We start from the raw sequence: 23,987 nt of genomic DNA, 5'->3' as shown, positions 1-23,987 counted from the left end.
GCCCTCTACCTGGGTCTGGCCCAGCCCAGGCTATGGTGGGTATTTCTAGGGAGTGAACCAGCAGATGGATGATCTCACTCTCTCTCTGTCTCTACCTCTGTTTTTTTTCTGTCTCTCTGCCTTTCAAATGAAATGACAATAAATAAATAAAAATAGAAAGATGTGCCTCAGATATTCTTTCTCATGTGGGGCTCTTCCTGAGATTCTCCTGCCTGCTTGGTGTGGAAAACAAAGCAAAGTAGAAACCCTGCTTTCTGTTCAAGAAAAACGGGTGCCCAGTTCTCATCTCTGACACCCCTGAAAACTCTGGTGTCATCTCCAGGAATAAGCATTGTGTTCATTTGCTTGATCATTTCCCAGGAAGGACACAGGGAAGGGAGTTCAGGTCCAGTGTTGCCAAGAGCCATGGCTAATAAGGAATACCACAGTTCAAGGGTCAGTGGCAGGGGTGAGTTGCCCAGGGCTGCTGTAACAAAACCAAGTGCAAGCCAAGTTGCTAAGAGAAGCTGGTGTGGCCACAGTTCTGGAGGCTGGAAGTCTCCAGTGCCCTGTCAGTAGGGCCCTGTTAGGGGGTGGTAGGGGCTCTGTCCTTGCCCCTTCCAGCTTCTGGGAATGTTCTTTGCTCTCAGCTGCTTCTCTCCGGACTCTGTCCTAGGGGTTGCAGGACACTGTCCCCGTTACTGTCCTCCCTTGGCCTCTTTGTTTTCTCCAATGGACACATGTCTCGCTGGAGGACGGGACCCAGCTCCCGCAGTCTGAGTTTGCCTTAGCCGACCTCTGGGCCAACCAGGAGGCCTCTTCTTAGGGAGGTTGCCTGGCTGTGCTGCGTGCGCCTTTTCCTCCCGATGCTTTGACACCTGCGACTCTCAGGGCTGGCCGATCCCAGAGACTGTAAACCTGGCTCCCTTTCTAAATGCAGGCTGTCTGGTCTAAAGGCCACTGGCCCTCCCTGGCAGCCTCCTCTGCTGGGGTCTCTCACTCCAGTTGGGTCATCGTCAGCAGGCATCACCCGGGTCTCTGGGACCACAGAAGGAATTCCACCTGGCCAGCACCAGGCCAGCTTGCCCTTCCTCACCCACTGCTGCCTGTGCAAAGCACAATGCAGGCTCCAGCCCTTCCCTTGCCTCTTCCTAACCCTGGTACTGCACACTCTGCCCTGTGTAGCCTGTCATGCCTTCTGTTTTCAGGCCTCTGTGAGTGTGGACTTGAATCTGGACAGTGTTCTCTGAGTCATAGTTTCCCTGTTTGGAATAAATCCTTTAGAGTACTTGATTTCTGGGAGACAAGATGTTGCAGTTTCTGTTGAGGGGCTGCAATTTGACCCAAACTAGAGAACAGCCTGTTCAAGGAGATTTTACTTAGATTTCTTTGGGGGGCAGTTACGCAGTGGCTGTGTGCTGTCATGTTAGCGATGATCTGACTTGAAGTGCCATGTGCCAGCAGGGGGAGGTTCAGGCAGCCATGTAGGCACTTCACAAAGCTCATGGAGTGGGTGGGCATTTGGCTCAGTGCTTAACATGCTATTTGGGGTGCCTTCATCCCATACTTGGAGTACCTGGGTTTGAGTCCTGGCTCTGCTTCTAATTACAGCTTTCCTGGGGAAATGGAATTAAAATATAACTTCATTTTGGTGCCCCATGCATAATTTTTTTTAAAGATTTATTTATTTGAAAGTCAGAGTTAGAGAATGAGAGGCGGAGAGAGAGAGAGAGAGAGGGAGAGAGAGAGAGATGTCTTCCATCCACTGGTTCACTCTCCAGTTGGCTGCAATGGCTGGAGCTGCACCAGTCTGAAGCCAGGAGCCAGGAGCTTCTTCCGGGTCTCGCACGTGGGTGCAGGGGCCCAAGGACATGGGCCGTCTTTACTGCTTTCCCAGGCCATAACAGAGAGCCAGATTGAAAGTGGAGCAGCCGGGACTTGAACCAGTGCCCATTTTGGATGCCTACACTGCAGGCGGCAGCACCCATAATTTTTAATAATAAGTGTTTTGATCACACTGATAGATCTAAGAGTCAAGGGGATCACACAAACAAGACTAGTGTCTGCTAATACTAACTGATACAATCAAAAAGGGAGAGAACGATCCATCATGGGAAGCAGGATACACAGCAGACTCATAGAATGGCAGATGTCCTAAATAGCACTCTGGCCTCAGAATCAGCCCTTAAGGCATTTGGATGTGGCTGAAGAGCTCATGAGAGTATTTTAGGCATGGAAAGCCAAGACACTCTGGGGGAAAAAAAAAAAGACCTAAATGAAAGATCTCTGTGAGTGAGATCCCAGTGGAAAGAATGGAGCCATCAAAGAAGGAGGTACCTTTCTCTGAAGGGAGGAGAGAACATCCACTTTGACTATGACCCTGTCGGAATAAGATCAAAGTTAGAGAACTCAAAAGGCTTCCATAGCCTTGGCAACTCATGACTAGAGCCTTTGGAGATTACTGACGCCATAAACAAGAGTGCCAAATTGTTAACAACAGGAGTCACTGTGTACTTACTTCTCATGTGGGATCTGTCCTTAATGTGTTGTCCAATGTGAAGTAATGCTATAGTACTGAAACAGTATTTTACACTTTGTGTTTCTGTGTGGGTGCAAACTGATGAAATCTTTACTTAATATATACTAAATCGATCTTCTGTATATAAAGATAATTGAAAATGAAAAAAAAAATGAACCGTTGATACTTTAAATAGGTAAATTATATGGTATATAAATTGTGTTTCAATAAACATTGAAGTCACAGTTACCACATCTATGAAATTCCTTTATCCATTAATTCAACTAATAGTTTTTAAGCCAACACTCTGTACCTGGTATTGTTAGAGGCTTTATATAAAATAATACACATCATAAAGGCCTTTCCTGCTCTCCACATACTTATATGTTAGGAAGTAAGTGTCTGGGACAGACAGTAAGCAAAAAGAAAAATCAAAAAGCTGGTTAAACATGGTGAATTGAATAAAGGTCCTTATATAAACCACTTCAGCCCAAATCCAAGTAAAATAATTGCCAATGACTAAAAAGGTATTAAAGAGCAGGGACAAAGAGAACAGAACAGGAATAACCCTAAAGAAGTTAACGAAAAAAATTTGAATTTCGAATATGGAATACAATTGGTAACTTATATAGCAGAGCTGAGAAATCTGGAACCCAACTGCTTACAATGTGAAAGCTGGTAAGAAACAAGTCTCAGAGTCCCAGAAAGGCTCAGCATGGAGACACAGAGCATTTCTGAAGGTTGATCTCAAGGAAAGGACTGAAAATGATAAATGGATCAGAAGTTTAAGAAGCAGTGAGATACATGCCAAAAATGTGGGAAAAAAAATAAGTGTTTTGCATAAACTATTTGAAGACCCTTTGTTCGTGCATATAAACAGAGGAAAAGGCCGTAACTGTAGGCACACAGGAATTACCTTAAAAAGGAGGTGTTAGAGGATTAATAATGAGAAAGATTTTTTTTATAGGTGGAAAAATATGTTTAAATCACTGTACTTGAAATCTTGAACAGATTAACTCTTCTAATTGTTTTTTCGGGGGAACAGATTAGATTCTGGGTGCTATACTAACTGGGTTATTTTTTCTTTTTTCTTTCTTTTTTTTTTTTTTTTAAAGAAAGTGGGAGCCCAGAATCTCGAGTCAATGCCATCCATTTCTTGGTACACAAACTGCCAGAGAAAAATAAAGAAATGTTGGATATTTTGGTGAAGCACCTAACAAAGTAAGCCTCTTCTCCTGCCTTTCTTTTTCTGTTTCTGCTCTGGGGCTGTGCGGAGTTTGTGGATTTGGAGCTGTTGGAACTGGGGCTGGATACACAATTCCAGGGACCACACCTGGAAGGGCTGGCTGGCTGTTGGACTCATTGTGCGTGTCTTGGACAAGAGTATTGAAATATGATGCTTTCATGAAATTGTATAATTATTTGCTTAACATCCTTGCCAGCAACTCAGGGTTTGATTTGAAGTGAAACAAGAAAGCATTACACTTTGCCCCACACACAGATTCTGGAAATGTGATTATAGGTCTGTTAGCAAATTAAGTTTGGTTTCACACCTCCCCAACTCCAAGTTTGAACATGTCTTTTAAGTTTGTTTAAGCCACAAATGGGTAGTTATTCCATAAGATCTGTTCTTTTTTTTTCTTCTCTCTTTAAAAAGCAAGCAAAATCTAATAATTTAGTAGAGAAATTAGCACTTTGTTCCAATAAGATTCTCAGATCACTCTAACTGTAGGGTTTTAAAAGTGAGAGGAAGCTGAGAAACACTCTGAGAACTTTCATTTTGCATGAGAAGAAAGCGGAAGCCAGGACTGTGCTAGCGGCCAGGCCACAGGTGTGGTAGTGACCCGGCCTTTCACTGGTTTTGTCAATGAATCTTCAGCGGGTGCCTTTTTTAGGTGCTAGTGGATATGCAGTTGAACAAGACCGACCAAGGCTGTCTCATGAAGCTTGCTTTTTAGGGAGAAAAGACAGACTAGGGAAAACATACAGAATCATCTCAGGTTTAAGTGGCAAAATCCCTGAGGAAGGGACAAAGGTTGCACGTTGAGCCTGAGGCTGTGAGAGGGTTGTTACGGAAGGTCTCGCTGAGAATGAGTTCTCCGAGTTGAGACCTGAATGAAGTGGCCGGGCCGCTGAGGACAGTGGTGCGAGTTGTTCACTGCACTGGGGTGCTGTGCGGAAGGACGGGTCGGGGTCCTTTGATGCAGCCCTGCCTGCTTGTGAAGCCAGTTCCTACAAAGGAGCCATGCAGGCTGGCAGTCCCCGGTGCAAGCGTCCAGTGATCTGGGGAAACAGAGCAGGTGCTTTAGGTGGAAGGGACTAGTGAAAGAAAGCTAGTGCGGAACACAAGCTTCGCCTAGACCCAGAATTACTAAGAAAGCCATCGTGGTCAGAGCAGAGTGTCAAAGAGCAAAGGAGGGGGCCAGCACCGTGGCTCACTTGGCTAGTCCTCCGCCTGCGGCGCCGGCACCCCGGGTTCTAGTCCCAGTTGGGACACCGGGTTCTAGTCCCGGTTGCTCCTCTTCCAGTCCAGCTCTCTGCTGTGGCCTGGGAGGGCAGTGGAGGATGGCCCAAGTGCTTGGGCCCCTGCACCTGCATGGGAGACCAGGAGGAAGCACCTGGCTCCTGGCTTTAGATCGACATAACTCCGGCTGTAGCGGCCATTTGCGGGGTGAACCAACAGAAGGAAGACCTTTCTCTCTGTCTCTCACTGTCTAACTCTGTCAAATAAATTAAAAAAAAAAAAGAGCAGTGGAAAGGTTAGGGGCCTCGGGAGGTGGGTGTTGTTGGAGCTCGAAGCTCTGAGGGGGGCAGGAGACTGAGCTTCTGCCTTCTTGCTGCTGAGGGAACACAATGCAGGATTCAGTCCATTCCACAGTCATCGCCCTCTGGTTAAACACCGCCTTTTTTTTTCCTCCTCCTGTTTTTGTCAATGTTAGTGTTTCCAATCACTCCAAGCAGAATCTAATGACCGTGGCCAATTTAGGAGTGGTGTTTGGACCAACTCTGATGAGGCCGCAGGAAGAAACTGTCGCTGCCATCATGGACTTGAAGTTCCAGAACATCGTCGTGGAGATCTTGATTGAAAACCACGAAAAGGTAGTGCTGTCTTTTTTTTTTTTTTTTTTTTTTCCTTTAAGAGAATTCCTGTTTTTGGCTTGTTGGCACATTATATGGTAACATTACATCCTCTTAGAGTTTTTCTGTTGTTACTGCTGTGATAAACCTGTGTCTAAGAAGCAGTCCTCAAACTTGACTTCTGATGCAGTGCTGTGGATCTCACCCTTGCCTGCTCCAGTTACCTCTCTGGTTTAATGAAGAAACAGTGCATCCAGATAAAATGAGTCGTAGCAATGTCATTGTGAACTGTTGAGGTTTTCGGTTGCTTTCATGACTGTCCTGGGATTTCTCACCGAGATTCTCTGTATGGCAGCACTTCTTGAACTTTAGCTGAAGTTGGGGATTTGCAGCTTAGATAAAGAAAGCTGAAAGGCAGTGAAATGGAGTCAGAGGACCTGGGCGTCACTGAGAGGGAGGGTTGATGGGCAGAGCTCCTTCTGGGCTGCTGGCCAAAGCACCTGTTGGATCTGCTGTGAAAATAGTTGCCGTGCTTTGCACAGGCCCTTGCACCTGCTTTTGTGAATGGCAAGGAAAGGAGAGGTTGGGGCAGAGCCAGCCTTGGCCCTTGCCATACACCTGGACAGAGGGGACAGGCATAGGGCATACGTTCCTGGGGCTTTGAGGATGGAATTGAACTTGTTTGAATTAGGAGACCATGCAGGGGTGAGCAGAGCTGCTGTAATACACTACTGTTCCATCCCACCATACCCCCTTGACATTTTAAACAGTAGACATACGTACTGTTTGTTATTGTCACCTGGTGATCTTTTTCCTAGATGACTGTTACATTCTCCCCAATCACATATATGTCTGTGGCTACTGTCATGATCCGACACAGAGCTGAGGAGTTGGAACAGAGAGCAGATAACCACACGGCAGACATACACACTGCCCATCCCTTCACAGGAAGTGCTTGCTGTCATTGCTATAGGCCAGTCATTTTCAACCCCAGCAAACCATCAGACTTACCCTGAAGAACTGTTTGAAACGACTACATTGCCATGTGCAGTCTGTGGTTAAACTTGTGCCTTGGAAAGAATGAACCATTTGCAACTGTTTGCTGACCTGGGGTGGGGGTGCCTCCTCTGTCTTGCTTGCAAGCGTCTGTGAGAGCTTCAAGGTTCTGCTGCTATTTGAGAGGTTTTTGGTCCTAACAGTTAGAGGAAAGCCCAAGCCTGATTCCTGCTGGGCTGAGGTCTGAGCACCAGCAGTTTGGACTCTGAATCTGGAGGAGCCAGATGTGCATTTGAATTATTGCTGTGGCCTTCATTGATGAGTGGGGGTTAGAGGCTGTGGGGAGACCTTCTGGAAAATGCTTGGCTTGGAGGATCACCTGTTGCCTGCCTCTCTCTACTTTTAACCCCCTCAGAATGAAGTTTGGCAAGCAAAGATGCTGACTCGGCATTGAAAGTGGATCTTTCCCTGTGATATACATTAGTTTTGTTTTGTTTTATTTTATTTTGTTTTTAAAGATGTATTTATTTGAAAGAGTTACAGAGAGAGGCAGAGACAGAAAAAAAGAAAGAGACAGGTCTTCCGTTGATGGTTCACTCCCCAAATGGCCACAATTGCCAGAGCTGCGCCGATCCGAAGCCAGGAGCCAAGAGCTTCTTCTGGGTCTCCCATGTGGGTGCAGGAGCCCAAGGACTTGGACCATCTCTTACTGATTTTCCAGTCCATAGCAGAGAGCTGGATTGGAAGAGGAGCAGCCGGGACCTGAACCTGTACCCATATGGGATGCCAGCACTGCAGGTGGTAACTTTACCCTCTATGCCACAGCACTGGCCTCACTGTTTTGTTTTTGAAGCATATTCTTCAAGGCAGTGCTGCTTAATTTGTTTTGGAATCACAGACCTCTGATAGGCTGGCACAAGTAAGTACCAGATAAAGACTCTCTCCTCCCCTGCTCCCGTCAGTCATGCTCACAGCCTCGGGGGTTCACAGGCATTCCTGTGTCTGTGCACTCTCACTTGAGAATCTCTGGTTTAAGATGATTGGTCTCTGGAATGAGCGTATGGCATAGTGGATACGATGCCTCTTGGGATGCCTGAATTCCTTATCCAGTGCTTGAGTCCAAGTCTGGCTCTCAATTCCAGCTTCCTGGTGATGAGCCCCTGGGAGGCAGCAGGTGATGGCTCAAGTACTTGTGTCCCTGCCACCCACACAGAAGACCTGAATTGAGTTTCAGGCTTCTGGCTCCTGCCTAGTCCAGTCATAGTAGTTGTGGGCATGTGGGGAACAAACCAGCATATGGGAGATACCTCCCTCCCTCTGTGGCTCTTTCTCTCTCTATCTAAAAAATAAAAATAAAAAAAAGTAATCTCTCAAGTGACCTGTCATGTTACTTCTTCTCCATAATAAGGGAGATGCTTAAAAGTACTTTAGAGGCTGGCGCTGTGGCTCAATAGGCTAATCCTCCACCTTGCGGCGCTGGCACACCGGGTTCTAGTCCTGGTCGGGGCGCTGGATTCTGTCCCGGTTGCCCCTCTTCCAGGCCAGCTCTCTGCTGTGGCCCGTGAGTGCAGTGGAGGATGGCCCAAGTCCTTGGGCCCTGCACCCTCATGGGAGACTAGGAGAAGCACCTGGCCCCTGGCTTCGGATCAGCATGGTGTGCTGGCCGCAGCGTGCCGGCCTTCGCAGCCATTGGAGGGTGAACCAACGGCAAAAGGAAGACCTTTCTCTTTGTCTCTCTCTCTCTCTCACTGTCCACTCTGCCTGTCCAAAAAAAAAAAAAAAAAAAAAGTACTTTAGACTCCTTGAAGAACTTAAAAAATGTGTTTTCCACTTTTCTACTGTAGATGAGCACCTTGGTAATAGCTTTCCTCCCATCTGCCTCTAAGGTATGGCGTCTGCAAACTGTGAAAATGCTTAGTCACTCTATTTATTCAAAGGGCTTTTGGCGTTGGGATTGCATTGTGTGCCAGGCATGCAGTGGGAGCTGGGATGTGCAGATGAGTGCTGTAGCCCCTGCTGGAAAGCAAAGAGTCTGAGGGTGGAAGCTGTGTTTGGGGACCTGTGTCTCATAATACTTATCCCCATCTATCAGTCTGTATACCTTACTTATTTCATGTGTTCTTGTCTCTTTCTCCCTCCTAGATTCTTAAGGGTAGAGATCTTTGTCTATACTCAATATACTGGATCATATTAGGTGCTAAGTTAGAAAGTATCCTTTATGTATTTTGAGGGATGTTGGAGGAGTTAGGGACAGGCACCTGGAGGTGTAGTTCTTTGATAAAGCATTGCAGAAGGAGCCTCTCCTGGGTGCTGCATTTGCAGCCTCTGGAGCAGTTCCAGGCTGTCTTGAGTACTGCTTCCCACTGCTAAGTTAAACTTGAACCCTGCTTTGGAGGTTTTCTTTACCAGGATGGCAAAAAGTAGCTCGTGTGAGGGTACTTCAGCAAGTTGGAGGACAATAGAATTTTTTTTAAAGATTTTTATTTATGTATTTGAGAGGTAAAGTTACAGACAGTGAGAGGGAGAGACAGAGAGAAAGGTCTTCCATCCATTGGTTCACTCCCCAAATGGCCGCAACGGCCGGAGCAGTGCCGATCCGAAGCCAGGAGCCAGGTGCTTATTCTGGGTCTCCCACGTGGGTGTAGGGGCCCAAGGACTTGGGCCATCTTCTGCTTTCCCAAGCCACGGCAGAGAGCTGGATTGGAAGAGGAGCAGCCAGGACTAGAACCGGCGCCCATATGGGATGCCATTGCTACAGTGGAGGATTAACCTGTGCCACGGCACTGGCTCCTGGACAATGGAATTAAAGATAAGTTTATTTTAGTGCTAAGCAAAATTAAAATCCCTGAATAGGCAAGGCCTTTGAAAAGTTCATGGAAAATGTGTGCTTTGAAAAAACCATGCATGGATTGCCAGCATTGTTTTATAGCAAAATAAACTTAGCTTTTAGTTCTATTTTTCCATGAACTTCGTAAGTTCCCTCCTATTTGAGTGTAAGTTTTATTTATTTATTTTTGGGTGGCCAGTGGGGTGAGTGTGTGGTCCCCTTGTGCTCCTATCCAATTGCCTTTAAGCCTCATTTGTGTGCAATAAGCCATTAGACGACTCAAGGGAGGAGGGCTACTCTTCATTTTGGGGAGAAATAATTAGACTCCAGGCTTTGGAACAACATTATGGTAGCTCAGCTATCATTCGATTAAATCCTAATTAGGGGACTTTCATGCAATTTATTTGCAAACAGACTGGTTCTGGGTCCTGCCCTTGGATAAAACGCTCTCATTTCATGCTGCGGCTCCCCGTTTTCTTCCCTCATTGGAAGCTGAGGAGATAAGTGCCCGATTTTTCTGCTGGGAAGTGCTGCTTTCACCTTGTTAACACATCTCGCAGGAGCTTCCAAGTGGCATTGGTGCGCCATTGTATTAGTTACAGTAGGTGAAAATGCCCCCCACCCCCACCCCCCCAGCCTGAGCTGCTTTGTTGGAGTCTCTTAGTGCTAAGAATACTCAAGTGATTTCAGTTGAAGTGCTGAGGTTTCCTGTTGAGAAGGGAGCTGGTGCACATCAAGTGTCAGGGGGTTCACAGTGTGCCTGGGGGCCACAGGTATACAAGCTGTCCTGGTTTGCAGATGGCTGGTGGCAGGAGGGTGGGGCCACAGTGTCAGCTTTGATTGGTGAATGATTTTGAGACCTGCTTTCCCCATTGCCTCTTCCGGCGTCTGGTTGCATCCCCGTGCACATGCACTCCCTCTCAGACCTGCTCTTTGTTCCTGCTCGGATAGACCTCCCCTCTGATCAGGTCCTGCGGGCAGGTGAGGTTGTGCGGGCACACCTCCCACGGACGTGTGTCTGCCTTTGCTGCGGCTGTCCCGAAACTCCCCCACGTGTGGTGCCCAGAGGATGTAACGTTTGAGTCGGAAGTACTGAGGGAGGGAAGTCAGTCCTCTGAACAAAAAGAGAAGGTGGTGTGTGATAGGAAAGGTTGGGAAGAGTGGCTTGGTGAGAGAGAAAGTAATGGATAGGGAGACAAAACAGGTGGGGGAACCTCGATGGGAAAAGCTGAGGCCTTGTTAGTGTGGGTGAAGAAGAGCCGCGACAGAGATGGGTCTGCTCGGTTCCTGAGTTTCCCTCCTTCGGAATGTGAGGAGTTGATTCCAGAAAGCAGGAGAGCAGAAGAGGAAACGCTGGCTTCCAGTTAAAGCAGAACGCTGCATGAATTTTGGACCCAAAGACCCCTGCTTCATCTGCTTTGGGGATCATAGTTTCTCTGAGCCTCTTTGCCTTTTTTTTTTTTTTAAATAAAATCCATATGTACTTTGTAGGAAACTTGGTCCATATGTGTTGGCTTCATTTACACATCATACATTAAGATTTTTTTTTAAAGCGTTCATGGGCCAAAAATATTTATCGAGGTCTTTCTTCTCTCACAAAGCAAAAAAAAAAAAAGTGTTTCCTGGGTAGAAAAGGGTCCTGGGAACTTCAGAAGGGTGTTCAGATTGGAGCTGTGCCTTAGACCCTCTGAGTTCTGTGTAAGTTTTGTTCTTAGTAGTTGTTAGGCTCTGATTCAGATTCAGCGCATTTTTTTTTTTCTTGAGTATTTGCCATGAGTCAGGCATGTGGTGTGAGGTTTGGGGTAACTACAGACAGAGTCCAGTAGGCAAAGGAGAAAGGTCTCAGAGTAGCTGCACGTACGCTGGAGAATATAAGCTGTCAGAGAGACACGGGGAACATGACAGAGACCTTGGAGGAGAGCTGACGTCCCCCTGTGCGGAGTCTGAACCATTTCTTTGAGTAAGTGGTTTGAGTATGTTGTGGAGTCGAGTTTGAACAGGTGGAGTTGTGTTAAGAGGACACTTTGGGTATGGGAGATCAGGGAATCAGAGGCACACAGAGAGGAATGTAGCTCGTTATTTTTTTTTTAAAGATTTATTTATTTGAGAGGCAGAGGTACAGACAAGGAGGGAGAGAGATCTTCCATCTGCTGGTTTTACTCCCCAAATGGCTGCAAATGCTGGAGCTAGGCTGATCTGCCGCCAGGAGCCAGGAGTTTCTTCCTGGTCTTCCACATGGGCACAGGGGCCCAAGCACATAGGCCATCTTCTGCTGCTTTCCTAAGCACGTCAGCAGGGAACTGGATGGAAAGTGGAGCAGCTGGGACATGAGCTGGTGCCTCTATGGGATGCTGGAGTCCCAGGTTGACGGCTTTACCAGCTATGTCATGGCAGCAGCCCCAGAAATGCAGCTCTTATTGGAGCATGGTGAATGGCATGTGTGAGATTGGGAAGAGGTTAGGTCCAGGAGTGGGGAAGTGGAGAGTGCTGCAAGAGGACTTTCGTGTTGGATTTTTTGTTGGTACTGGCGCCTACTCATGACTTTCAACTAAACTGCTTCTGACAGCAGGATTTACAATAGAAAGTAGAGGAAGAAAAGACCAGGAGAGAGGTTAAGGAAGTGGAAGGGAGACTGAGCAACTCCAGGATGCACAGCATCATTCTGGGAGGTGGGATTAGGCCAAGTCCAGGGTCAGGATGTATGGGAGTTCTCAGAGGAAGGTGTTGGAAAGATTCAACCCTGGGAAAATACTGGTGCCTTTAATCAAAGGAAGGCGAAAGCTGTGTAAGGAATAACATGAGTTCAGGTCATAACTTGGTGAGTGTTAGTTGTCGTCTGGGTGTCTTGCAAGGTAAGCCCAGTAGACAGCTGGAGATGCGACATTCAAGCTTATGAGAGAATTTAGAAGTGAAGTGCATGGGCTGGCGCTGTGACATAGCAGGCGAAGCTGCTGCCTGCAGCGCTGGCATCCTATATGATCCCCTCCTCTCCTCCAATGAGACAGTGCCTGGGCGCTAGCCCCAGTGGTACAGTATTCATCCCCGCTGCCACAAGAAGATTTGTGCAGTCTTCAGTGTAATACAGGTTCTGCAGCAGTGACCCTCACCAGGGAATCGGGGAGCCCCCGGAGCATGTGGAGCTGCCCACAGTGACTACCAAAAGATCCAGCTGCACCAGTGTCCTCCCACGCAGCCACAGTGTTTTCACAGACCCAGCAACAAGGCTCCCATAGACACAAGCTCCCAGCCACTTGTCAGTTCTCCCAGCCAGACTCAGGTGTCTTTTCTCAGCTGGTGCAGCTGTTACGTTATGTCCAAATGGCACCTGCTCGCTCTCAGCTTAGTTACAGGACACCATTGCTGGGTGGTCAGGGAGAGAGAATCGTGTCCCATTTTTTTTTCCCCACTAGGTTGGCAGGTACGCTTCGCCCCCAGGGCTCCAAGCCAGGCTCATGCCAGGCTCTTCCCACAGCTTTATCTCCAGTGGCTTGCGCTGTTGCAGTCTGGTCTCACTTTACTCCAAAGCTGGTGATGAGGCTCTCGGTTGCTGGGGTCCTGATTTGTGCGCATCCACACCCTCCACGTGGGCCCACAGTGTCCCTCTAATTTGCTTGGAGTTCCTCTGCAGTTTTCTCCCTAACTCTTCCCTGAGATCGCAGTCTCTCCACTTTTTTTTTTTTTTTAAACTATCTTCCCCTAGACTAGAGCAGTAAGCGCACTCCCTATTCTGCCTGTCAATGAAACATTGCTTCCCTGATGGCCTGAGGTCCTGACATTTGTAATGTAAACTTCTAGTTATCATAATTTCTGTGGACCACAGGGTGCCAAGCAACAATTGCATTTTTCTTACAGAAAGCTTTTCCATTAACTTTTTACAAAAATATATTTATTTATTTGTTTGTTTGAAAGGCAGAGTTACCGAGAGGGAGAAGCTAAGAGAGGTCTTCCTTCTGCTGGTTCACCCCCAAAATGGCCGTAGCAGCTGAGGCTGGAGCAGAGTGAAGCCAGGAGCTTCTTCCGGGTCTCCCATGTGGGTACAGGGGCCCAAGCACTTGGACCATCTTCTGCTTTCATAGGCACAGTAGCAGGGAGTGGAATCAGAAGTGGAGCAGCCGTGACTCCAGTTGGCAGCCAAATGGGATGTTGGTGCTTTAGGTGGCTGCTTTACCACTGCACCATAGTAGTGGCCCCATATTTTAACTTCTGAAATTGGGAGCTTGGTGGTCTGTGGCATTTTTCTCTTTGGGAAAATGGAGGCCATTTGTAACAATTGCACTTTGTGGAAAAATTATGTTTGTGAACTGCTCAGAGCTTTCTTCAGTACCCACACTGTGATTTATACTTGTTTACTTGTTGGCCACGTGTGTCACCAAGTCCTGGAGTAGCTGATATCCCCCAGTCATAGAAGAATCTAGAAAAAGTACAGGTGAGAAGGATGTACAGTTAGCCTCTGTGCCCACAGATTGAGTGGTTGAAATTATTTTGGGGTAATTAATTATTCCTGCACTGGACATGTAAAGACTTTTTTTCTTTTATGGGCAGTAGAACATAGCAGCTATTTGTTGTTACATCGCATTAGGCATTGTAACTAATTGTGAGTATACATGTGTGTAGGTTTTATGCAAATAACTGTGGAAGCTGGGCCAAGTGTGCATCTTGAAAATATCCATGGGTGTTCCGGAACCAAGAGATACAGAGGGATGACTGTATGTTTCTCATCAGGAATCCAGTGTGATCACCAGGATATTAAATTACACACACACACTCACACACTGCCACACACACACACACACACACTCACACACTGCATGACTCCTGTTAACCTTGCACCAGCTTTTTGACCCACGTCTGCTTGTCTTTGCCCAAGTCTAGAAGCATGCATCCCTGCTGCCAGGTTCAGAGGTGGAGTAGATTTCCCACTCAGTCACGTCTTGCTGCCATCCTACCAGTGACCACACATGAACTGTTCTTGACCTTGGGGCGGCCCGTGGCTCCATTCCCATCGCAACAGAAGCGGTGTACATCCTGGTCCCTTCTGTGGGGTCCTTGTCCTCCTTTAATGTGAATGAATGAGTGGAATGCAAATCATTTTCCATCAAGTGCAAGGAATCCTCCAGTCTTAGAGAATGCTTGTTATTGAATGAGAACTATCTTTTATTTAAAAAAAAAACAACAGCAACAACAACAAACAAACCTTCAGTCTGAAATACATCTTGATTTAGCTTTGTTGGCACTGGGTTGCTAGGCAGCAACAGTTTCATGTAAGAGAAAAATAAATGTCTTACAACAACAACAACAACTGCAAAACTCCCAAGTTTCTAAAAGCTTTATTTGTGCCTGGGTGTAGTGACTGTACAGTGTAGAAGTCAGAACTCTGCAGCAAGCATATTTGACAAATTTTCAGCTGGTTCAGTCCCCCCCAGTTTTAACAGATGTTGACCTCTTTGGGTTGCATGAAAGCTTTCTTGTTACTTTTTTTTTTCTCAACAGGGGCTTACATTTTGGGTGAGTGTTTATAAAGAAGCTTTAGAAGCAGAGGGAACATGCTTATTTTCCTTTTAAGGAGAGAAGGAAAACAGAGTGACATTGTCTTCCTGGTTCCGCTGTCTCCGTTTGCTGCTATGTAGGCAGCCTTGGCTTTGTGCAGTAATGTAGTTCTATAGACGGTTGGTGAGATTTTCCCACTGGACTGGCTGGTTTGATCACAGAAAACTTAGGAGATCCAAGACTTTCTGCAGCATTTTAGTGCCCAGTATAGACACAACAATGGGGCAAGGGGAGGTGTTGTGGCTCAGTGGGTTAAGCTACCTTTTGCCATGCTGGCATCCCTCATCAGAGTGCTGGTTTGAGTCCCTGCTGCTCCACCTCTGATCCAGCTCCCTGCTAACATGTCTGAGAAAGCAATGAAGATGACCCAAGGGCCCCTGCTACCCATGTGGGAGACCAGGATGGAGTTCCAGGCTTCTGGCTTCCATCTTCCCCAGCCCTGGCTGTTGCAACCGTTTGGGGAGTGAACTAGTGGGTAAAAGATCTCACTTTCTGCCTTCCTGTCTTTCTGGCAGTCTGCCTTTCAGTAAATAAATCTTTAGAAAAAAAATAAAGCACTGGGGAGTCTCCAGAAAATGAAAAATCTGCAGGATAGTGAAGAATTTTTAGTTCTTTGTTGTCTGAGAAAGTGTACTCAGTACAAATGGGCGGAACTTATCAGAAAGTGAGTTTGATTCCATAGAAGGAATATATATATTTAAAGATTATATCCATATATATATATGTAAAGATTTGTTTATTTGAAAGAGTTGCAAAGAGAGAAGTAGAGATAGGGAATTTATTTTTCACACCCTGATTCCCTCCCCAGATAGCTGCAGTGCGCAAGGGTGAGGCTAGGCCGAAGGCAGGAGCCAGGAGTTTCTTCCAGGTCTCCCGTGTGGGTGGCAGAGACCTAAACACTAGGGCCATCTTCTGCTCCTTTTTCTATACCATTAGCAGGGAGCTGGATCGGAAGTGGTGCAGCTGGGACATGAACAGGCACCCATATGTGATGCTGGCTTCACAGGTGGCGTCTTTACTTGTTATGCCACAACACCGGTGCCGTACAGTGTTTTTAATGAGAATGCATTTGTGTTCAAGATGGGATTGACGAGTTGGAGTCATGCTAGCAGACCTCTGAGATCCTGCCTGTTCTGAACTTCTCAGCCAGAGTTGAAGAACGTAGTCCTTTTCTTCATCTTATTTTGAGGTTGTTTGTATTCCCTGCAAGATCAATAGTGCATGGAAAGGAAAATCAGTGTGGGTTTGAGTGTTGGGGCTTAAGTGGGCTCCAGCGAAGGGCCAACACGTGCCCTGCCTTTGAGGGGAGCGAGTAGAGCAAGGGTTCTGTAGGTTTTGAGTGGAGTGAGGATTCTGTAGGCTTTGAGTAGAGTGAGGGTTCTATAGGCCTGGTTGGACCTGTGGCTCACACTTTTATTGCTTGTGAAGCAGCTTTTGGAGTTGTCTGTTCTGTGTCTCTCAAGACAAAACTAGAAACAGTAAGAAGTATAATAGTTCACGCTGATGGGATGGTGATTGTGTGCCGGGCAACAGGCTCAGCTCTTTGTACGGTGTTTTGTTCAGTTATTCCATAGATGTTATGCCATCATGTAGCATAGAGAGTTCTGACATAAGATCTCTTGGTTGGCATCTCAGCTCCACTAAGCTCTGTGACTTGGGTAACCTCGTTAATCTCTTGTGTGTAATAAGAATACCTGAAGTACCTGCCTGGGACAGGGCTTCCGGGGTGAGGTGAGCTAATGCATGTCCCTCACCACTGTTGTGCAGATGAGGAAGTGAAGCCCTGGGAGGCTTGGTAACTTGCTTTAAGATCACACAAAGTGGCCCAGCTGAATTTTGAAGCCAGTCTGTCTGTCTCCCAAGCCCTTTCCTGTTGGTGTTTGATAAATTGTGTATGAATTTAAACATTTTTGATTGATTATGAACACTTGGTCTGCTCTTTGAGAAGTCAGGGGCTTAGCCAATTGTTACACCTAGTAAGTAATGACAAGAAAGAAGTTCCTCTCGACTGATTGCCTTGCCTCTGCTCACTGGGCTTTGACTTGGCTGTGCCCAGCAGGACTGATGCCTGTGTCTGAGGTGCACTTTCTCCAATAAACAGTGCTGGCAAAGCTGGTTGTGTGTACGCAGAAGAGTGAGATTATGTTCCCTGCTTCTCACCATATATTTCCTGCTAATTCCTTTAAATAAGCTTTCTTTACTTGTTTTAGCCTTGCAAAGCTTTGGTTGCAACCAAATCATCCTTTGGACAGGATGAGAAAACACAAGCACGCATGGTACCTGCAATTCAGTACCTTTAAGTTTATTCATCAACTTTAACTCAAGATAGGTAATCATTCTGTTACTTCAGTATTTCCTGTGTGGCTGCTTCCTTGGACATACAGATCAGAAATGGGACTGGTCAATGTAGTTTTAGGTAGAAACGGGCCCTTTGAAGCTACCTAAACCTAAACCTGTTTTCTGTTCACATAATTTTATGAGTAGAACTTCTTTAACTCTCTCTTCTTCAGTTTTTCTCTTCTCAGCACAAGGATTTATCAGAAGTAGCTTTTCTCTTGTGCATAATTTATTTTGCTGGAAAATTTTTTCCAAAGTCTCCGTCTCTTTTCTAATACACCCTGCATTCTTCCACATCTCCTGGCTGATGGCTCCTCTGCTCTACCATTCATCTGGTCAGTTGGCATTTTAAAGTTGCTCCTGTATCCAGCATCCTTTTCATCTATATAATTCTGATACTATTATATTAGGCCCTACTTTGAAAATATAATGCAAGCATTGCATTTTATTCCTAAGAAATTGTCTTTTATACACACATGAAAGAAATGTATATATATTTTTGGGAATTCCAGAGGCTCCCAGATTATGCACATAGACCTAAGGGGGAACCAAGAGCTGGAATGCAAACCATGAGAAGTTGGGGTTACTATACAGCATTCCTTTAGACGCACTGTTCTTGTTTTCTGCTGTTGACTTATTTCCCATCCTTCCATACAGAAGCACTGGGGAGGTGGGGAAGTAAGGATATCACTCATCTCAGCTTCTTTTTCTGGCCCACTGGTAACATACCAAAGAAACCTTTTATTAACATAATAATTGCTGAATTTGGTTGTAGATGGTTTGAGCCCACACTGAGACATGGTTTGCCTAAAATACTGAAATACAGCCAAATTTTGCATTATTTTGAGCTAAGTGGATATTCACCCTCTGTGTAAGCAGGCAGGAGGGAGGACAGTGACTCGGGGACAGATTGTAGAAGGCATCTCGGATCAGGTCTGGACTTCACAATGCAAATGCATGGCCTCATTTGGATTCTTCTGAATTTCTTCCAGGTGAAAAGCATTCTGAATTTCCATTCCTGCAGGTTGTCAGTGATACCTGAGCACTGGCCATGTGCTCGTTTCTCAGGTCTCCCATCTTCAGAATGGCAGGCACTAATGTCCTACCTCATTACACCTTTTAGCTATTGAATGTCAATCAGGAAATGGCTCTACTAAGGGTTGACAGTCTTAGCTTGGGACATTAGGGCATATCAGTTCTAATTCTGCTAAACTTCCACTAATCCACCCATGTCCACTGTCACCAATGTGGTAATGGACAGTAGCTGACGAAGCAGGCCTTTATAGGGTGTCCCCCAAATAGTCTTCCCAGTAAGTCCAGAGCCTGCTTCTCTGGTATCGTCAGCAGAGTCCTCAAGACCACACCCATGATAGGAGATCTGCTCGAAGGACTCAGGAGACTCAGCATACAGCTGTACTCACAGCTAGATTTATCATAGCCACATAGTGCAAGTACACAACCACGTTGTATGAGAGGACAATACAGGTGCAGCCTGGAGGAATCTAAATGCTGGTGTCCTAAGCTGCTGTCTCTTTGGAGAGGTAACAGCAATCTGCCCCAAGCACTGAAATGCAATAATGTGTGAGTGATGTTTCTGTTAGAGTTTGAATAGGATTTGGTTCTAGATCTTTAAACCCCCAAATCAGAGGTTAACGGTACCAACAAAGTAGAAACTTACTCCATGTACGGGTTTTTGGAAAGTGATTAGATGGGATCAAGTCATTAGGGTGAGCCCCCTAGTGACTTTGTAAGAGACCAGATAAATACTTAGATATGTGCTTTCTGTCTTTTGTCTTGTGATGCTTTCTGCTGCATCAGGAGCGAGGTAAGACCTCTAGACCTTACACCTGCAAATCATGAACTGAGATAAACTCCTTTATTCATAAAGTTGGCCTGCTTCTGGTATTTCATCATGGTGATTAAAAACTAATACAGTTTCTGTCCAGAGAAGCCAGCTCAAAACTCGGGACACAGATTTTTTGTTGCAAAGTAGTCACATGGACATCCTTTGCCTAAGTGTGCACCAGACTTCCAGAATCGCAGAAGGCAAGCAGGTATTATTAAGCAAAACACCTGTACGTGCACATTTTTGTCCAGTTTGGACACAGTGAGGCATCCTATTTTGGGAATATTTTATATCAGTTTAAAGAACGTTCACCATCCAAGGTACTAGGTCCCAACCAAGGTCTGGCCTTGCAGTTTGAGGTCTGCACACTCATTGCAGCCACAGGGAGGAACCTGAGGGGCGGAGGTGAAGACGAGGTCCTGCTCCTCCTGGGAGGATGTTCTCATAGCCTTTCTGTGTGCTTTGGAAGTGTCTCTCCCTTCTCCAGGGGAGGTCCATGTTGTTCACCACATGAAAGAGTGTGTGGTTGACTTTCCTGCGGTGCGTGGGATTCTGAAAGATGTGGTCAGTACAGGTTAAGTCAGTTACAAGCCGTGCAGTCAGTGGGTTAGTCAGGCACAAGACGAGAAGTCCTTGAAGCTTGCCTTGTCTTACCTTTCCAGTTGGTTAGTTCTTCCTCGATAGTGACCTTGCAGGCAGCACTCAGGGTTTGTTCATTTTTTTTTTTTTTAAGATATGTTTATTTGAAAAGCAGCGTAACGGGAAGGGTAGGAGAGAGGAAGGGGCAGGTGCAGGAGGGAGGGATCTTCCATTAGCTGGTTCACTCCAAATGCCTGCAACAGCTGAGGCTGGACCAGGGAGAAGCCAGCAGCTAGGAGCTCTGTCCAAGTCTCTAACACGAGTGGCAGGAACCCAAGTACTTGGGCCATCACCTGGTGCCTTATAGGATTCTGCAATGCCGGCAGAGTAGCCAGGACTTGAAGCAGGTTCTCATATAGGGAATGCGGGCATTGTAAGTGGTGGTTTAACCTTGCCCCAGATACGAGTTTTGTTAGCTTTGTTTGTGTTTTCGTCCTTACACTCCATTGAGTGCTGTCCATGGGTTATTGCATGTGCTCAGAAACCAGGAGCTGCCGTCTGTGGAGCCCTCACTCCTCCTGGAACTCCCCTCCTTCTCAGCCTGGGCTTGGTAGAGTCTGGGTCACATTGAGACCCCCTCCCCTACCAAGAGCGTTCCTCCCTCTATTTCTCTTCTGGATATCTCTGTCTCTTAAAATATTTATTTATTTATTTGAAAGACAGAGTTACAGAGAGAGAGAAGGAGAGAGACACAGGATCAGCCTTCCATCTGCTGGTTCATCTCCAAATGACACAATGACTGGAGCTAGTCCAGGTGGATGCTAGGAGCCAGGAGCTTCTTCCGGGTCTCCCACATGGGTACAGGGGCCCAAGGACTTGGGCCATCTTCCACTGCTTTCCCAGGACTTAGCAGAGAACTGGATCGGAAGTGGAGCAGCTGGGACTTGAACTGGCGCTCATTTGGATTGCCAGCAGCACTTCAGGTGGTGGCTTTACCCACTGCACCACACTGCTGGCCCCTGGATTTTTTTCTTAAAATCCTTTTTGTAAAAAGGTTTAAACACCATTGCTTTCTGCCTTGTTCTCTGCAGGTGAGCTTGCCATCATCCAGTGTCTTTGCCACTTTCCTCCTCCCGTGAGTTGTGTCAAGGTCATTCTTTTCTTTCCCTACAGATATTTGTGGAATCATCATCCTTAGTGATTTGGGGGCAGGATTTGGTTTTTACTTCTGTTTATATTATGGGCACTCTCTTGAGAAACAAGTTCTTGACCAGAGAGTGATGAATTCTGTAAGTTATTATGCAGTGAGCCTTCTCACTGAGAACAATTCCCTGTCACTGTAGCGTTACCTAGAATCCTAGAGTAGGGTCAGATCTAATCGCCTCAAGCTTCCTGATGATCTGTAGTTAGCCTGGAATTGTCTGCCAAATGATCTTAAGAGTGGGAGTATAGATGAGCTAGGATTCGTCAGGGGTTAGTAATTGTTGGGAGCTAAGTGATATTTTACATAGGAGTTCATTATATTAGTATGTTTACTTGTATAGATATAGACCTGAAATTATGCACAATAATAGTAAAATGGTCTGTTTGTAAGTTCACTCTCCCAATGGCTGCAACTGCTGGAGCTGTACTGATCTGAAGCCAGGAGCTTACTCCAAGTCTCTCACATGGATGCAGGGACCTAGGGACTCAGGCAGTCCTCTGTTGCCGTCCCAGGTGTGTCAGCAGGAGCTGGATTGTAAGTGGAGCAGCTGGGACTGGAACTGGCGCCCACATGGGATGCTGGTGCTGCAGGCCATGGTTTTACGTACTGCACCACAGCACCAGCCCCACAAAAGATTTTAAAATAAACTTTATCTTTGTGGAAGTCCACTGCTGAGTGAGAAAGACAGCAGTGCAGCTGTGATGCAGTAGAGGCCTAGCACCATTGTGTGTTTGACTTTGGATCTCCAAGAAGCCTGCCTCTGTCCTTGTCCAAAGTCAGGTGAAGACCACTTCCACACTTGGAAGACTGGATGTGCTAGACACCCCTTTGTTGGTCCACGTTGGTATTTGTTCAGAGATGTTTACCTGTTCCATTCACAGCAGTGAGCTAGGCTTGCAGGGGTATAACAGATAGAATTATAAAATTCAAGCCGGCTTTTCCTAAGCATGTTGTCTGCGATGGAAGAGGTGAGGCACTAAATGCTAACTGAGCACCTGGTGTTCCAGACCCTGGCAAGATCTGGGTCCTATAGACCACAAATCAACCAGCCAACCCTGCAGAGGTCTGTAGTATTGGTTTGTGTGCAGTTCATAGATAAATGCAAGACGCTGAAGGTTGGAGGGTTGAAATTAACTCACCCAAGGTCACATAGCTTGGTTTATTCATTTATAGCCCATCTTGTTCCAAAAGGGATTTTGGGCAGTTGAGCCACACAGAAAGTTCCTTGCGGTCTTTTCTACTGTCCCAAGAAAAACAAGACTGTATTTTTTTCTTTTTAAGCTTAAATGGTGCGTAGTATTCAGTCAATATTACTACGTGGATGGCTCCAAGTCTAAATGGCACAAAAGTGCTTATGTACGTCTCTGTTGGAATGTGTGAGAGTAAGGAAAGAAATCCCTGTATTTGATTTTGTAAAGTCGTGAGCTTTTCATCGCCCAAGCCACACATGCCGGGGCTGGTTCTGTGCAGAGGGAAGTTCTGACTAATCACTGCCCACCTGTAGATTTGTTTGTCAATATTACTTATTCCTAATTACTGAAAGTGCACAGGTGTTATGGACTGTAGATCTTGCCAAACTGAATCTCTAAAGTGGTTGGGTTCACAGGTTATGAGAAAGATCTATAATCCTTTATAAATGGTAGTACTTCTGTATATGTGCATGTGGAGAAACAGTACACATCAGAAACACAAAGTCTGGATCATGATCGCGAGTGTGTTACTTTCTGTCTGTCTGCTGTTCTCGCTGATAAGTTGTTGAATCAAATTTGCTTTATCTGCACATTAAAAATGCCAGTGTATTTGCGGGTTACCCCCGCCTCTTTATTTAATTGTCTTTCCTTCAGCCAGAAGTAAAAGTTGAGACATTCTCCTAGGGAAAGCTTCAAACACTGGATTTCTTTGGGATGTCATTTCTATTTAGGTGGAAATGAGGGGAAATGACCACTATGAGGATTAGTCATGTAAACATTTAATGAAGAAATTGGGTAATTTGTGCTTAATGTGCTAATTAGCACAGCGTAAGCTGTACTTACTGATGGATTGATGGGGAAGGTCCTCCGAGTGAGGATTATGTGGTGTGATTTTATTCTGTGGTTTCTGCAAGGTTGTTTTTCAATGGCCACAGACATACCCACAGTCCAGCTTCTCTGTGTGTCCTGCTGTGCTTTGATCTGAATTCCATGTAACTTAAAGAAACTATTTTCCTTGACTTTATGATTACCCAGATGAATCCAAACTATTGTGCATTCTTTGCCATTGTCCGTGGGGCCCCATTCTTGGCGGTCCTCCCATTCGCTGCTCTAGGTCAGTAATTCTTGAGCAGTTTTTATATATCATACCATACCCCTTTGAGGATTTAATAAAAAATAACAGTCTAATTTTCTGAAAAAATAACAATGTATATATTATTTACATATTAGGACACGTAGTAACTCTAAAAACTACAAATAGCAGTTGGTTAGGAATCCCTGCTCTAGGTAAAATAAGCTAGGGTAACATTAAAATACTGTAATAAAAACATGTGGTCCATTTACACAATGTGGAGTGGGGGTGAAATGAAGCTTATTAGGGTACGTTTCCATGTTATACCATATTGCTTTTTACTTATAGATTTACAAGTGTAGCTTATTGCCAACTTATTATCTAAACCAGATATCTCAGATGCATGTTTTTAAATGGCAGAATAAAACAGATCTCAGAATTTTACAATATAAACCAAAAGTAGATTTAAAAAGAAAAAAACAAAGCAAAAAAACCCCTGGCTATCAGACAGTAAATGAAAGCCCGCCCTCCCTCCCTCCCTTCATTTCTCTCTCTCTCTCTCTCTTCCTCTCTTCCTCTTTTTCTCTCTTTCACAGAGAGGCAGAGACAGAGAAGTCTTCCATCTGATGGTTCACTGCCCAAATGACCACATTGGCCAGAGCTGTGCCAATGCGAACCCAGGAGCTTCTTCTGGGTCTCCTATGCGGGTGCAGGGGCCTAAGGAATTGGGCCATCTTTCACTGCTTTCCCAGGCTATAGCAGAGAGCTGGATAGGAAGTGGAGCAGCTGGGACTTGAACCTGTGCCCATATGGG

The 23,987-nt window shown here is 45.8% G+C and overlaps 1 protein-coding gene across 7 annotated transcripts in view; it reads left to right on the top strand.

Annotated features, from left to right (window-relative positions):
• The window catches only part of ARHGAP10 (Rho GTPase activating protein 10), a 346,158-nt gene that overhangs the window by 241,226 nt on the left and 80,945 nt on the right, over positions 1-23,987 (top strand). For all 7 annotated transcript variants that reach the window (XM_070047463.2, XM_070047465.2, XM_070047462.2 and 4 more), the window contains 2 exons: positions 3,613-3,718; positions 5,437-5,596. In XM_070047463.2, the coding sequence (XP_069903564.1) occupies positions 3,613-3,718; positions 5,437-5,596 (266 nt within the window). The remainder of the gene's footprint in view (positions 1-3,612; positions 3,719-5,436; positions 5,597-23,987) is intronic.

Source organism: Oryctolagus cuniculus, chromosome 8, assembly GCF_051225735.1.
Source record: "Oryctolagus cuniculus isolate XC-2025 breed Fujian yellow rabbit chromosome 8, ASM5122573v1, whole genome shotgun sequence".
NCBI lineage: Eukaryota > Metazoa > Chordata > Mammalia > Lagomorpha > Leporidae > Oryctolagus > Oryctolagus cuniculus.
This window is presented reverse-complemented; position numbering and strand designations above follow the sequence as displayed.